The sequence below is a fragment of the Talpa occidentalis genome, unplaced genomic scaffold (assembly GCF_014898055.3).
Source record: "Talpa occidentalis isolate TD23 unplaced genomic scaffold, MPIMG_talOcc4v2.1 talOcc4.11, whole genome shotgun sequence".
Lineage (NCBI taxonomy): Eukaryota > Metazoa > Chordata > Mammalia > Eulipotyphla > Talpidae > Talpa > Talpa occidentalis.
This window is the reverse complement of record NW_023601104.1, coordinates 90342463-90357964: the sequence shown is the minus strand read 5'-3', so window position 1 is coordinate 90357964 and position 15502 is coordinate 90342463. Positions and strand designations below refer to the sequence as shown.

At 53.4% G+C, this 15502-nt stretch overlaps 1 protein-coding gene across 6 annotated transcripts in view; it reads left to right on the top strand.

Moving 5' to 3' along the window:
• TMEM63C (transmembrane protein 63C) overlaps positions 1-15502 on the top strand; it is a 72774-nt gene that overhangs the window by 40846 nt on the left and 16426 nt on the right. For 5 of the 6 annotated variants that reach the window (XM_054691924.1, XM_037503797.2, XM_037503796.2 and 2 more), the window contains 8 exons: positions 3037-3074; positions 7963-8105; positions 9426-9474; positions 11533-11641; positions 12854-12927; positions 13491-13571; positions 13694-13817; positions 14542-14675. In XM_054691924.1, coding sequence (XP_054547899.1) covers positions 3037-3074; positions 7963-8105; positions 9426-9474; positions 11533-11641; positions 12854-12927; positions 13491-13571; positions 13694-13817; positions 14542-14675 — 752 coding nt within the window. Of the gene's footprint in view, positions 1-3036; positions 3075-7962; positions 8106-9425; positions 9479-11532; positions 11642-12853; positions 12928-13490; positions 13572-13693; positions 13818-14541; positions 14676-15502 lie in introns of those variants that run through there. The other variant, XM_037503800.2, reaches the window with a different exon arrangement.

The following is a 15502-nucleotide window of genomic DNA, read 5'->3' as shown; positions in this document are numbered from 1 at the left end:
CACACGCTCCCTTTGCTGCTGCCCAGGCCCCTGGCCGTAGCCAGTTCATTATCAAGTTTGTGCTGCTCTCTGTTTAGGTCCACACTTGCCTCCTACCCCATCCAGAACGATCCCCATGAATCAAGACACTCACACCCCAGTGGCTCCCTGTGCTCCTGGGTGAATTGCAGACGCCTTGTCTTGGTCTCATGATTTGGCCTCTTGCCCACCTGTCCCTCCTCTTTCTCTTTCTAACTCCCCCAACCCCAGCCACTCTTGAAAAGTGCTACCTCCTTTGCCTGCACTGCACGTCCCTCTCCCCCTGCCCTAGTGGCTCCTTTACACACACACACGCACACACACACACATACACACATACACACACACACACACACACACCCTTGCTTCAGATTTCAGCTCAAACCCCACTTCTCCAGAGAGCAGGCACCCACTAGTGTTCGCTCCCATTGTCCCAGCCACAGTCCAGCCTGTCATGTCATTAGCCTCTGGTACCTATTTGCTGGATGCCATGAGAGAGTTGAACCACAAGCCTTCTGTGATCATCCCTCCAAAAGACCAGGTCCCTTTACCTGCCAGGACGTGCCTGGAACAGAGTGGGAGCTGCAGAGAAGCCCGTGGCCTGGAGGCTCCCTCCGCCGAATCAGGACGGTAACACCTGCCTTGCACGGTGGCTCTCGGGGCTATGTTTAGAAACATCACCCTGGCTCGTTGTGTGCTTGGTTTTGTTTGTGGGATTTTTTTTGTACAATGACAAAAAGAGCGTTATGTTCTTTACAAATAGGAGACAAATCAGTGTGGCTGAGTGGGGTGGTCAAACTGAGGAGGATAGAAGACAGATAAAGGGGACCCTGTAGCAGTGGCCTCTATAGTAGTGGAGCCAGGATGAGGGAGCTCGGCCAGGCTGCATGGTGTGGGCAAAGCCAGTGGGTCTCACCACAGTACCCCGGGTAAATCAGGACACTCCCGTGTGTGGAGTGGGGAGGGTGGCGCAGTGAGCCAAGCACTGTCACTTGGTTCTGTCACCTGAGCTGGCTCCTGTTATCTTGTGGGTGAGGTAGGGGGATAGAGGGTAGATGGCATCTGCCTCTCAGCCCTGCTAAGTTTTCTGAATGGTTTAAGCCTTTTAGAGCTTCCATGTATGTGCAGGAGTATGTGTGTATGTGTGTGCACGCGAGATGGGTCCTCACATGCTCGCTCACATATCTGTGTCTATAAATTTTCATCATGGGCACACAGGTCACACCTCCTCATGACCTCTGCCCTTCCATGAATGGTCCAGTCCTGAGCCATTTCCAGGATGCACCTGTGCCCTGTGCAGTGCACCCCCGTGCATCCGTCTTGGAAGGGGTAGCGATTCCCAGGAAGGTGTGCCCTCCTTCCCCAGGGCCCACCAATAAACCTACTTGCTCCTTTGGTAAATTGCACTCCTGTTTGTCCAAAGGTTCACAGTGGAGAAAATCTCCCCAGAAAGGGAGGGAAGATTGGACTCAGCCCAACCCCTCCCTGGGGCTTCCCAGTCATGCTGTCCCCCTTCGTGTCTCTGACTCACACCCGGGCATCTGTCCTGATTTCAGCTTCCCAGGACACAGTAGGGGAATGGTCCCCCCCGAGGCTCACACTCCCCCAGATGGGCCTTCCCACTGTTAGTCAACCAAATACCAGAAGGGGACTTAGAAATGGGCCTTATGCTGGAGGGAGTGGGGAACTTCCCTCTGTTTCTTGTTCTCCTGCCCCTCATTGCTTCCTCTGGGAAATAGTCCTTCCCGATGCCATGTGGTTCTGGGGGCCTGTCAACCAAGTGGGTCTGCCTGGTTCACTCTTGGAGCAAATCAAGACCTGCAGCCCTTTCCAAGATTGTGCTAAACCCACTGAGATCACAGAAGGAAGCTCGTACCAGGATACAGTCCACCCTCATGCACATATTTCCCAAGTTAGCCCCCTTCCCCACTCCCCCATGGCCAAGGTCACGTTTCCCCACCACCCAGAAACTCCAGACAGCAAAGCCCCCCCGAGAAAGGCACAGTTTACAGGATCCTCAGGTTCAGGAGAAGAAACCCAGCTCAGACTAGGCCCTCCCTGGTGGCGCAAGTGGTTAAGCACAGCACTGTGATGCTATCTGCAGCCACTGCAGCACGAGCTTGACCCCCGCCTGGCCAGGGAGCTACCCACATGGTGCAGCAGACCTCTCCTGTCTCGCCCACTGCTCCCCTCAGCAGTGTATTTCAGTCAGTCTGCCTGTTCTGCTCCCCACTTTGTCTCTGGTGAGTCCTCTCACCTCCCGCGCCTCTGGCCTGTGCCCCAGTTCTTGCATGCATAAATAAATAAATCTTTTTTTTAAAAAAAGAAAGAAACCCAGCTCAGACTAGCATTACAACAAAAGGGTATCAAGTGGCTTGAGTGTGGGGAAATCCAAGAGAAGTACCTGCTTCAGTTACAGCTTGATCCAGGAACTCCGGCGATGCCACCAGGATCCTTTCCCCACCCCGTCTTGTCCCCTGTCCTCTGAGGACAAGGCTCTTTTTCTCAGACAAGCCCTTGGCATGTGGCATCAAAATGGCACCAGATCTCTAGGATTTATGGTGCTTACCAAGGCTCAGGAAGTCAGAAGAGGAGAGACCCTCTCTCCCAACACCAATATCAATCCCTTTAGTAGAATTTTGATGGGTCCCCCAGGGTCATGCTCGCATTGGTGGGAGACAGACAGCGCTCCAGGCCACGGGCCTCGGGGAAGGGCACGTTCCAGAAGGAAGCAGTGGATGTCCACTCCAGAGCAAGTCCCTGCTCTCCCTTAGGTCCACTCCAAGCCCCCATTTGCTCTAACAGGAGGGCTGGGAAATGTTACCTCACTGCTAGGGAGACATCTCCTTCAACCGCCACCACTGATTCAGGCCCAGCTGGTTTCCTTCCAGGACCCAGACTTTCCCCGTCTCCTGCCTGGAAAGGAGGCCCTGTCTGGATGCTCCTCGCGCTCCGCCAACCCCAGCTGCCTGCAATCTCAGAACTGGATTTTCTCACACTTTCTCTCCCTCTCCCCAGGGCTTCTATACCTGGTTCTTCAACACCATCTCCATGAAGTAAGTGCCTGAGCTTTCGAGCTTCTGACAGTGTTGCCTTCTTTGGGGGAAGGGGCTGGGGAGGGGCCCCCAGCCTGCAGGACTGGGCTTGGACCTGAATTCTGAGCCCCCACTGACCACCTCAGTGGCCCCGGCTGAGCACGCTTTCCTGGGGCACAGGGGGTAAAATGCCTCCTGGACAGAGCCCCGGAGCTTCTCTCTCCCGCAGCCTCCAGGCAAGGCCGCTTGCCCGTGCCTGTGAAAATGCTTTTATGAAAGCCACTCTAGAAAAAGACGTCCATCCTCTATTATTATTTGTTTTATTTTTGTGAACATCATTCACCGTATTTGTCAAAAATGGCAAGAAAAACAAACCCTGGGCATAAGAGCCGGCTTCCTCTCAGCTAACTGACTTCAGAGAGCTACTAGCCCCAGCCCACCCCATCTTCTGGGTATCTGTAGTGCCAGACCCCACTTGACAAGGAGACAGACCCCAAGTCACCTGTTTTCTCCTCACGCCCCCATGCCAGCCAGACACTTTCGCTGAGCAGACCCTTATCAGAGCTCTGTGCCCAGTGCAGGTGTGTGCACACCGGGCACAGCCACACTCGGCTCTGCCTCCACCCCCAGAGCCCAGTACATCACCGGTTCTGCCTAAATAGCCACATCCACCCTGCCCTACCATCCTGCAGACGCCTCCCCAGTGTCCGTCCATGCCTGCTGATGCCTACATTTGAGGTATAGCCTCCCTGCTCCCCAGAGGCCACTTGCACCAGGGGGTCTGACTGGACCTGCTAATTTGCTTCTCTCCAAAGGCTCATAGGCCTTCTTCCCCACATGCCTGCATTTAAGGATATTGCTGGGGGCATTTATACATTATCACAAGACCCCACCAACCCCTGCAAACCCCACCAGGGCACATTTTTCCCAGACTGATTGAAGGGCCTGGGACCCAGAGGGGCCACAAGTCACCCTGCCCTGGCCTTAGGCGCTGAGAACCAGGCTTCGGACCAGCTGCCTCTGGTGTCTGAGCCCCAGCCCCTCTGATGGGGGTGTCCCCAAGGCCTTGGCCTCCAGTCTGCTTTCCTGGTCATCCGAGTCCCAAGAAAGTGACTTAGCTAGTTGGTGTGGGGGTCAGGAATCTTACCACATGTAGTGGCGGGGGGGCGGCGCAGAGCCTTTATTTCTTGGCACCTTCTCTGGTTTTGCTTTAGTAATTTTTAAATAAGCATAAGTGCACATAAACACGCTTGCCTTGAGAAGCATTAAAGTCCACCTCCAGTCTCTCACGCCCCTCCCACGACCCCTCCACTGAGGTAATCTGTCAACAGATTCAGAGAATTTTACTTTTCAACAAGCACTTACTATTCTTGCATTTTAAAAATAACCAATAATGTGTATGAACATTTGGAGCTTGTTATCCGAAAAGCTGTACAGACTCATTCTGGGTTACCAGATTTAGAAAATTCATGAATGATGAGGAGGAAGGAGGGTCACGCAGCCCTCTGCGTGGTCAGAGGAAAGGATGCTGAGACGAGGGGGCTGCCCGAGCTGATCACATCCTCCGGGTGGGAAGAAAATGGACCCCTTAGTCTACTTCGAGACTGACTTTCTGCTGTCTGCTGGCGTGTCGGTGGGTGTACACAGGCAGGAAAGAAAGTCTGTGTTGGGGGCGGAGACTCTTTTCATGCAGAGCCTCACAAGACTTCACGTGGGTCAGTGTCTGTCGTGTGTGTGATGTGAAGTCCGAGATGCGGGTCACTGCGCTGGTGCAAATCTACAGGGGCAGGTGTCTACATGCGAGCCTGACCTGCCCGCAGTGGGAGGTCAGCATGCACAGTGGGGTGAGAATCCTCTCCCCCATCAGTGTGGACCTTCCCTCAGGCACAGGAAGGAAGGCTGGGCCTCCCGCTCTGCCTCCTGCACCCTCCCAGAGCAGCGTCCAGAGACACTTAGTGCCCCACCTGGAGGGACCCAGAAGGTCAGAGTCCCCATGCACACAGCCCACACGGCCTGGTTAGAGAAACAGGACAAGGGCCTCCCCAGTGGCACAGCAGGTTGAGTGCAGCGCTGTGAAGGTGTCCGCAGCCTCTGCAGCACTGGTTCTATTCCTGGCTGGCCAGGGAGCTACCCACATGGCGCGGCAGACCTCTCCTGTCTCGCCCGCTGCTCCCCTCAGCAGAGTATGTCAGTCGTCTGCCTGTTCTGTTCCCCGCTCTATCTCTGGTGAATCCTCTCACCCTCCCATGCCTCTGGCCTGTACCCCGGTTCTTGAATAAACAAATAAATCTTAAAAAAAGAAAGATTTAAAAAAAAAGAAACAGGACAAGACATGCCCACATAGTTCATAACGGGGTGAAGTGGGGAAGGTGCTGGGGGGACAGGGGCTATAACTGCCGTGGGAAGGGCATTTGGGAAAGTCAGAAATTAATTCCAACAAGGAGCTTCAGGAGAAGCATCGTTTTGAGCAAGGCTGGAGGAATGGAAAGGATTTTGACAGTGGATGAGGACGAAACATCAGAAGGAAATGACTGAGCAGACTTGGGGCAGAGTGGCAGGCCCGTCCAGAAGGCGCACCTGCTGTGGCTAGAAACCTGGTACCTGGCGAGCAGGGGACTTGAAGACTCGGCTGGAAGGATCAGCTGGCGTCTTGTCATTCGGGCTTTATTCTGCAGGCAGTAGCGGACCCAACTCAGGATAATGATCAGTTCATAGGCAGGAATATCGTGGTGGCGGGTAAGGGAAGACGGTGGCCAGTTGAGAAAGTGCAAAGGCCAGTGAGCAGCTGAGGAGGCTATTCCAGTGTCCAGGTGAACCGCACTGGTGACCAGGGACACAACAGGGAGAAGACAAAGGGGAAGGAGAGGAGGGGCTACTTACTGTGGCTCATGGTGTCCACCTGCCTCCCACCTGATTAAGAAAGAGAAAGAAATTGTCCGTGAGAAAGAAGAGACTCCTGCCACAGAAGATAACACAGTGCTAAGTGAAATAAGACTGAGAAAAACAAACACTGTAGGACGTTTCTTATCTGTGGACCATAAAAGAGTCAAAAAGCACAGAAGCAGGGGCTAGCGTGGGGGGTCCCAAGGGCCTGTGGGTTTAGGGAAATGGGAAGATGTTGATCAAGAGTAGAAACTCAGGCCTCCCTGGTGGTGCAAGGGGTTAAGACGCAACCTATGAAGCAATCCGCAGCCTCTGCAGCATGCGTTCGATCCCTGGCCATCCAGAGAGCAACCCACGTGGCACAGCAGACCTCTCCTGTCTCACCCACTGCTCCCCTCAGCAGTGAATTTCAGTCAGTCTGCCTGTTCTGCTCCCCACTGTGTCTCTAGTGAATCCTCTCAGCCCCCCCACCTCGCATCTCTGGCCTGTACCCCAGCTCTTATATGCATAAATAAACAAACATTAAAAAAAAAAAAAAGTAGAAACTCAGTTATAAGATGAAAAGGCCTGGGGATATAACTGCATTCTGGTGACGATGGTTAATGAGGCGATTATATACTTTATTTTTTTTTTTTTTTTTTTTTTTTAAATATTAAATTTTATTTTTATATTCCCCATACACTTGCAAACGCCCCATTCTGACCCCAGTCCTTCCCCTCCCGCCCCCCACCCCCCAAAAAGTGTCTCTGGTTCATAGTTTTTTTGTTGATTTTGATTTTCACTTTCTTATATTCATTTTCCTGGTCCCTTATTTAAGTATACTTTAAAGTTGCTGAGACAGTAAACCTTAAATGTTCTCACCACAAAAAAAGAAATGGTAATTATGTGAGGAGACAGAGGTGCTAGCTAACTGGTGGTAACTGTTCTGCAATGTGTGCGTGAATCAGGTGAACACGCTGTACACCTCAGGCTTCCACAGCTTGTAAGTCATTACGAGGTGACCACAGAACCACCTCCTGGGTTATTTCCATCAGTGAAGCTGGAAAACGTATAGAATTAAAATGATACCTATCAAGATGATAAGAAAAGCCAGGAAACTTGGGAAAGAAAATGTCCTTCCATTGAACAAGTATTATTTTTTTATTAATTCTTTTTTTAATTTTTACATCATTGTTCATTTTTAAACAATAGTTGCTTACCCCACCCCCTCAGGTGTGGTCCCCATAGAGTTTCCTTCCCCAAGGCACCCGTGCACCATCACCTCAGTCCCCTGTGCTCCCTCCCTCTGCTCCCGCCCTCCCTCTGCTCCCTCTCCTGCCTCCTTCCCTGTAGGATGTCTCTGTTTATGATCGTGTTTTTGCTTTGTTGTGTTTTGTGCTCTTATTATTTTTTTACACTGATGTCTTACTGGGTTCCCCTATATTCCTGCTACAAGTGAAACCATCCGATATTTTTTTTTCCTTCAGGTTTATTTCACTGAGCACAATTCCTTCTAGCTCCATCCACGTTGCTGTGAATGACATGAGTTTATCTTTTCTGATGGCTGAACAATATTCCATGGTGTATATGTACCACATCTTCTTGATCCAGTCATCCATTTTTGAGTATTTGGGTTGTTTCCAGGTTTTGCCTATTGTAAATAATGCTGCAATAAACATAGGGGTACAGGTAACAAGTATTATTCTTAATCAAAATTGGCCATTGTAAACATAGATTTTTTTTTTTAAATCTGCCTATAGATGAGGAAATTGTCCCATCTTTCCAATTCATTTTCTTTCCACTATTTGTCAAACCCTAATGGCAAAAGTTTCTAGAGGTAGTTATTGTATGTATAAAATCTTTTGTGGATATCATGAATGTATTTGTTCACTGGATTTTGGTATAGTGGAACTAGAGAACCCTGTTATCATTTAGAGAGCTAAATTTATGATAAATGTATACTAAGTGTTTCTATGAAACACGGTGCCCCCACTTAAGCCGTGACCACACTGGCTCCTGAGGAATGTCCCATCTGTGTCTCTTCCAGGAACGAAGATCTAATCAGCAAGTGCGGAGATGACGCCCGCATTTACATCATGTTCCAGTACCATCTCATCCTCTTCGTCCTCATCCTCTGCGTCCCCTCCTTGGGCATCATTTTGCCCATCAACTACACTGGAAAAATTCTGGGTAGGCAGAGCTCAGCAGGCCCTGGGCCGGCACCAACAGACCTAAGGCAGCTTGGCTGGCGGGCCAGGGTGTGGGTCTTCGGCATCTATAAATCTGGATTTTAATCATCCTCCTGGAAGTTAGTGGTCATGTTAATAACATGTTACCTCTCTTCAGTCTTCTGTGGAGACTGGGGGTGCTACTTCCTTGTCACGTTTGGCCCAGTTCTGGAACTGACTCTTTGTCTATAACCCCCTACCAGTGCTGACCAGGTATTCACCAGGCCCTTGTACGACCCACCGCAAAGAGCCCTGAACCTGATTTCTCCCTGGGCCCACTCTAATGGACACAGCTCCCAGCGTGTGGTGTGCCTCACGGGATGTCTGCCCACAGTTGTAATAACAGGATCAGTCCTTGTGACAAAATTACATATGGGTGAGAGCCTGGGTTTTAAAGAGAGAAAAACCATAACTCCACAACTTGGACCCACATCTGCTTTCTGGAAAATACCTCTGTCCATCACTCCATCACATTATTTCACCTTACAGTGGCAGATCTCAAGGCCTCAGTTAACCTACTGCTGTGGGGATTGGGAGATAAGCAAGGCCCTGCCATGTAGGAGGCCCTCAATAATAACAGTCACTGTTTCCCCGACAAATAGACGCAGCACAGGGCTCTGTGCACAGGTGGCAGGTGCAGCACAGCCCCTCAAGTGCCCGGCTGGCCACCCGCTTCCTTGGGTTGCTCCTTGTTTCCCCTCGGCCAGAGGTAGACCTCGGTTAATTCGGTGTAGCACGCTGAATATCCAGGCCACCAAGTACTGCTCCCAGAGTAAATAACTTCCGAGTCCTATCGTTCCAAATTCTAAACATGTTGGCATGTTGGCAATAACACAGGATTTCCAGACACATTTCTGCTGATGTGCAAATAGACAAACTAAGACACCTAGCCAGAAAGGTTGGTTTTGTGCAAGTAAGACAGCATCACAGTCTCTGGTGTTTTGGATTCCGTGGTTGGTGCCCCTGGTAACAGTATTGCTCATGTCATCTCTGCCCATGGCCTGCAGCCCAGTCCCTTCCACAAGCATTTTCCTGTGTCTCTGGGCCAGTCCTACCCTGGGGGGGGCCACACCCCACACACTTCACAGCCCGGGAGTCCCAATCAGCAGCCCCAGGGAGAAGAGTCCGCTGCTGTTTTTGTTGCAATTGGAGACAAGAAGGAAGCGTGTCACAGAGGTGGGCACCTCGAGACCTGGGCATTCATCTGGGAATGTGAATCCTGGCCCCCAAGCAGCCAGGCTGAGGAGCCAGGCTTGAGGTCAGCCACCTTCTTTTCTTTCAGAATGGAGCAGTCACTTTGGGCGGACCACCATCGTCAATATCTCCACAGAGTAGGTACCTGATCCTCTTACCTCCCATTCTGTTGGCTGGGAGGGGCATTGGGAAGAGAAGGTCCATCACCTGGGCCTGTACTGTCTTTGCTCAGAGAAAGGCCTGCTTTCCTTGGGCACATGCGTCCCGGGAAGGGTGCCGAATTGCATTCTCAGCGGTGTGGGCAGGATGCTGGTGCCTCGGTGTCCCTGACTCTCTGGTGGGGACTTGGAAAGATGATCCTATTTGCTTAATATGATCCTAACTAGAGGTTTAACATGTTTCCCTTCCCACAAAGTGGGCTTACATCAACCCTTATGCACCGACCCGACTCCCACGGCAGAGGATGTGGGAGCCTCATGACCATTAGCTGGCCAGAGTCTGGGCGGTGCTCCCGCCCTCGCTGAACCTCCTCCCTAGTCCCTGGCAGGAGAAGAGCTGTTGGGCATGATCTCCAAGCCCCCTTTATCCCTGATGCTTCTGGACCCTGTGAATTTTACTATCACTTAATACAATTGGTAGCTAAATCATTCTGTTCTGAGCCAGACGTGGCCCTGCTGGTCCATCTTGAGAAAATAGACCCACTGGTACCTTGGCCAGACCTGGTAGACTTCCCAACAAAGCTGAAGCAGCACTTCCCACAAGTGTGAGTGAGGGTTCCCAGGCTCCCACTCCACTCCGCTCCCCCACCTGGCTCCCTCTGCCCCTGCGTCCCTGCAACCCATCAAATGCCAAAGTCATCAGAAGGGGACCCCAGCATCCTCTCACCTCTCCTTCAGCCAACTCCTCCAGGTGCTGCCAACCCCAGTGCAGTGCCTACCAGCCTCCCCAAGCCGGCCCCTGGTATAGGGGTACTTGTCCCTGCCCAACAGGGGTGAATTTTAACAGGGAGGCAAAGAGCCTTCCACACCCATAAATGTGGCAGAGAGCTGGAATATTCCTAAGAGGCCACATAGCCTCACCTCTCTAAGGAAGCTGCGGATAGAGCAGCCAGAGTTGGGGAATGTTAAGTGAAATGTCAGCCTATGGGACAAATCGTGCGGATACATTTTGAAGTGAGGCAGCCTTTCTCCCCTCAAACCACACTATAGAAGGCAGACCCGATTTCTGAACAGCCACCCTGGCCAGAGGTCTCCAGGCAGTGTCACCTGAACCCGAATTCTAAGTGCCCTAGAATTGGTACCCCAGGAGATGCTGGGGTCCCCTTCTGATGACTTTGGCATTTGATGGGTTGCAGGGACGCAGGGGCAGAGGGAGCCAGGTGGGGGAGCGGAGTGGAGTGGGAGCCTGGGAACCCTCACTCACACTTGTGGGAAGTGCTGCTTCAGCTTTGTTGGGAAGTCTACCAGGTCTGGCCAAGGTACCAGTGGGTCTATTTTCTCAATGGCTGGGTCTCCTTCCTTGTGGGCCTCTAGAGGGCCCCGAGTCCTTCACCACAGACTGTGTGGCCTCTGCCAGGCCTGCTGGGCAGCTGTGGGGTTCCAGCCCTCAGCTGCCGCCAGCCTGACATAGCCAAAAAGAGTCTAGGGCTTCTGGGCCTCCCTGGGGTGGCCTAGGGGTTAAGTCTCAGCACTATCACCACTATGGCCTGAGATCCATTCCTGGCCAGGGAGCAACCCACATGGCACATGTCTTGCCCGCTGCTCCCCTCAGCAGTGTATTTCAGTCAGTCTGCCTGTTCTGTTCCCCACTCTGTCTCTGGTGAATCCTCTCAACCCCTGCACCTCTGGCCCACACCCCAGTTCTTTTATGCAAAAAATCAAAGGAGTCTAGGGCATCTGCAGCCCTGGCTGCCACCCCTGCCGGGTCACCCAGCTCTGTGACCCTCTTTGCCTGCAGGTGAAATGCACATAGTTACAGCCCCACCCTCACATGGGACAGGAGTCTAGAAAGTATCTTGTTCCTCCGGGCATGGGCTAGAGTGGGCACTCAGTACATGTGAGTCTGGAGTGGGACACCCTTCTCTCCGTGGCCACCCCCTTCCAAGTGCCTGGGTGCTGGAGCACCAGAAGGTGGTCCAGGACGACTGGGGGGGTTGGGGGAGGGTGGCCTCACCCTCCTGTGTCTTTTCCTGGTAGGAATAAGATCCTGTGGCTCCACTGTTTCTTCTCCTTTTTCTACTTCCTCGCCAACATCATCTTCATGGCTCATCACTGCTTAGGGTTTGTGCCCAAGAGGAGCTACAAGGTGAGTAAGTAAAATGCGCTAGCGGAGCTGTTCCCTCCCAGCTGTTGGCCCCCCCCCTACTGGACCCTCCCACTCCAGCCTGCAGAGACACCCCAGCTTGGCACCTCCTGCATACCTGTTGGAGGTAGTGTCCTTGAGCCAGGCAAGCCTCCTCTTAGCCCTGTGAGACACCTGGTGGCCAGGGCTCCCCCTTGCGTTCAAGTGCCCGTCACCCATAATGGTGTCCAGGTGTAGGGCATCCAGCCTAGGGGAGAGCCCTGGGGCATGGCACCCAGTCCCTCACTGGTAGAGGACTGCGTGGGGTGCTTTACCTCCTCCACGCCTTGCTCGCTCTGGAAGTGGGCTGAGTACACCCCCAACACCAGAAAAGAGGGTGCAAACTGAGCCCGGTGTTTGAAGTGCACAGCTACCTTTGGGGCGGCCCAGGCAGTGGCGGTGCTGCCTGGCTCTTGAGCGCGCCAGCACCATGGGAAGGGACACGACTGTCCGGCACCGATGGGAAGTGAGACAGGTTGGTGGAGTGTCCTTGGCGCCCATCCTGAGCCTATCAAAGTCCAGCGAGTGGGATCAGCACCTTCGAGTTCATCCAAACTGAAGGACTGATTCCCTTGGCCCCACCCCAGGATGCAAATCTACACAGCCGTGAAAGATTCCCTGAACGTCCTGACCTGCCAGGCGTGGAGGCTCGGGCAACCTGACTAGTCTTTCCATCTTGTCACCGGAAGCTTCTGCCAAGACCCCCTCTCTTGCAGCAGTCTCCCAGGCTGTCACTGAGGCCATGACTCAGGAAGACGTGCCCCACTCCCAGAAGAAAATTTGGTTTGGACAGTTTCTCAACCCTGCCCGAGCCCAGCTGGCCTCTCCATCCCCACCCACTCTGGCTGAGGGCAGCCCCCACCACGTGGGACTTCACACGGGGTTCAGAGCCACCAGATTCAGTGCAGGGCCTTTGGGCCACCCCAGCCCCATCTACAGGCCTGGCTCTTCCTCCCTCGCCACAGTCATTAGCGGCTGGGGCCAGGGCGAAGGGACTGGGAACGGCAGGTGTGATTTACCTGCCTGCGGCTCCACTGCCTGATGACCTCAGGGATGCGGCCTGAGAACCTGGCTCTTGGCTGACCCAGCAGGGGGGCACTGGGCCTCGGCAGCCAGGAGGCCTACTCAGAGACTTCGGGAGAACACAGCCTCCTTTCTCCATCCCTCCCTCTCTAGGCCTCAAAGACGCTGATGATCGCCTTTGTCCCCAAGGACATCCAAGACCCAGAAATCATCACTAAGCATTTCCAGTAAGTGGGGTGATGGGCTGAGGCGTGGCTTGCCACCTCCCAGTCACCCTGCATGGATCCTCACTTGGGTGGTGAGCTGGCACAGGATGGTGGGCAAGTGGTCCCCAGGTGGGGACTCCCTGGTACTTTGCTGTAGGATCAGCCCTTCAGAATGGGGCAGGCGCTGGGACTGGAGCAGGTTCTGAAGTTAGGGGCTTCCTGCATGGCATGGGTGTGATGGGGTGACACTAACTTCCTTTCCCTTCGTTTCTCCAACTACGAGGCCCAGGGAATTCCTGGACCAAAGTTACCCAGCAGTTCAACAGGAGACCCTTTGTGACCCAAGCTCCTAACCCCAGCTCACGATCTGCCCCAGCCCTGTCCCAGAGGCCCGCTGGAAAGAATGTGGCAAATCTCAGGGAATGCTGGAGTTTGGCTTTAGGAGCCAGGGATGATTCTCCTGCCTAAGACCCAGGGAGCACAGGCAGCTGGGCCACCCAGCCTGTGGGCCGGAGCTTGGGCAGAGTGGAGACCGCAATCTCCCAGCCCCACAGGGGGCTCAGCATCTGTGTTTGTGGCTGCAGGGAGGCCTATCAAGGGTGCGTGGTGACCAGAGTCCACTTCTGCTATGACGTCAGGACCCTGGTTGACTTGGATGATCAGAGGTGAGCTGCCATCAGCTTGTCTCCCCCTGGGGTGGGGATGACAGGAGGATGTTTCTGTTGGTCCCTGATCACAAGAGTCTTCCCACCCCAACCCACCCACCCCTCTGCCCACTGACCTGCAGACGTCATGCCATGCGGGGCCGGCTCTACTACACCGCCAAGGCCAAGAAAAGTGGGAAGGTGATGATCAAGATCCACCCCTGCTCCCGCCTCTGCTTCTGCAAATGCTGGACCTGCTTCAAAGAGGTAGCCACCAGGGTGGCAAGGGCACAGCAAAGGAGGTGGGGGGGAATACTGGGGCTCCAGGCTCTGTCCAGGGCTCTGGACAGTGCCCCTCATCGAAATCTTGGGGTCCCAGACCCCCTTTGGGTGGTCCCGGGGCTGTGGCTCCTCCCTTCCGTCCCCCCATGTCTCACTCTTGGCTGAGAATGCAGAGGAGCTGCAGCCGTTCTTGGGGCCACCTCTAGAGTGATCCTGGAGGCTTGGTCTTGGATGGGAAGGCCCGAGAGCACGCAGCAGGCTGTTGTCAGTAGCCAGGCCTCAAGCTGGGGCAGGAATAGTTGAAAGCAGTGGGTTCCAGCTTCTCACCCCAATATTACAGCTGAAGGAGGCCCCAGACATGAACTCTGCTCAGGGCAGGAAGAACCGCCAGCCTGTCAAGGAAAAGGATCATCCCCTTTCCTGAAAATGCTGCAAATGTGTTCTTCTAGAGTCCACCCCGAGTCTGACAGCACCTCTTACCTACTCCCCCAACACTCCCTCCCCCCACCAGTGCCTAATGGCAGAGTCAGAGCCTCTTCCTGTTCTAGAGTTGGATCTTGGAGCCCACCTGGATGGGCTTCAAAGAGAGCTGGAACTGGGGCCTCAGACCTGCACCCCCTGAGCTGCAGAGGGGAGAGAGGCCCACATCCAGGCGAGCCCTTCCTAGCACTCTGACCGCTTCAGCTCTGAGGGCCACATCTCACCCCAGGTTGACGCCGAGCAATATTATAGTGAGCTCGAGGAGCAGCTGACCGACGAGTTCAATGCTGAGTTCAACCGAGTCCGAATGAAGCGTCTGGACCTGATCTTTGTCACCTTCCAGAGCTCCAGGATGGCAAAGCAGTGAGTGCCAAGGCCGGTGGCTTGCTGTACCCAAAGTAGCCCCAAGAATAGCCTTTACTTCTCTGGAACCATGCCCTCTCACCACCACTCCAGCCAAGGGGAGGAGAAAGAAGTTCCCTCCATTCCGCCATATTCTGACCCTCCCTTACCTCTCCTTGCTCCTCACAGGCAGTGCCGTCTTGCTTTCCAGAGCATGGCCACGTCTCTCCATTTTCTCCAGCTGCCAGGCTCAGCTTGTGTCCAGATTTGCATAGGCCCTGGGCAGCTTATTCCCATAAGCCCTTACTTCAACACAGAGATAGGTAGAGTAGCTTTTGACCCCTTGGTTCCTGTCTCGGGCCTTGACAAAAATGATATCCATTTTCTCTCTCATTACATGTCACCCCTCTCTTCACCATGAGTGAGAGTCAGGGCAGAGAAGGCCCGCTTGACCTCTCTCCTCTCCTGCTTCATAACCTCCCTGTTTCCCCCTCCTCTTCTCTAGCGTCTGGCAACCCCCCTTGGTAGGGAATGGGTTAGACCCACTCTAGAATGTTCTGGAAGGATCCTTAGGACTGCATCAAATAGATGGGAGCCCCAAAGTCAGTCTCCTAAGGTTTATGGGGGTCTTTCTCTCTCTGAGGGGGCCTGATCACAACATGATCAGGATTTTGTCCTCACCCACCCAGCCCTACAGAGGAACACTGGAACAGCCCCGAACTTAGTCACAAAAAATTGTGTGCAATTAAAAAAAAAAAAAATTGTGTGCAATTTTGCAAGTTGTTTACATTCTCAAACTCCTTACCAGTCCAACTGGATTACTTCTGTCTTCCCTGTCTACCTCCTAG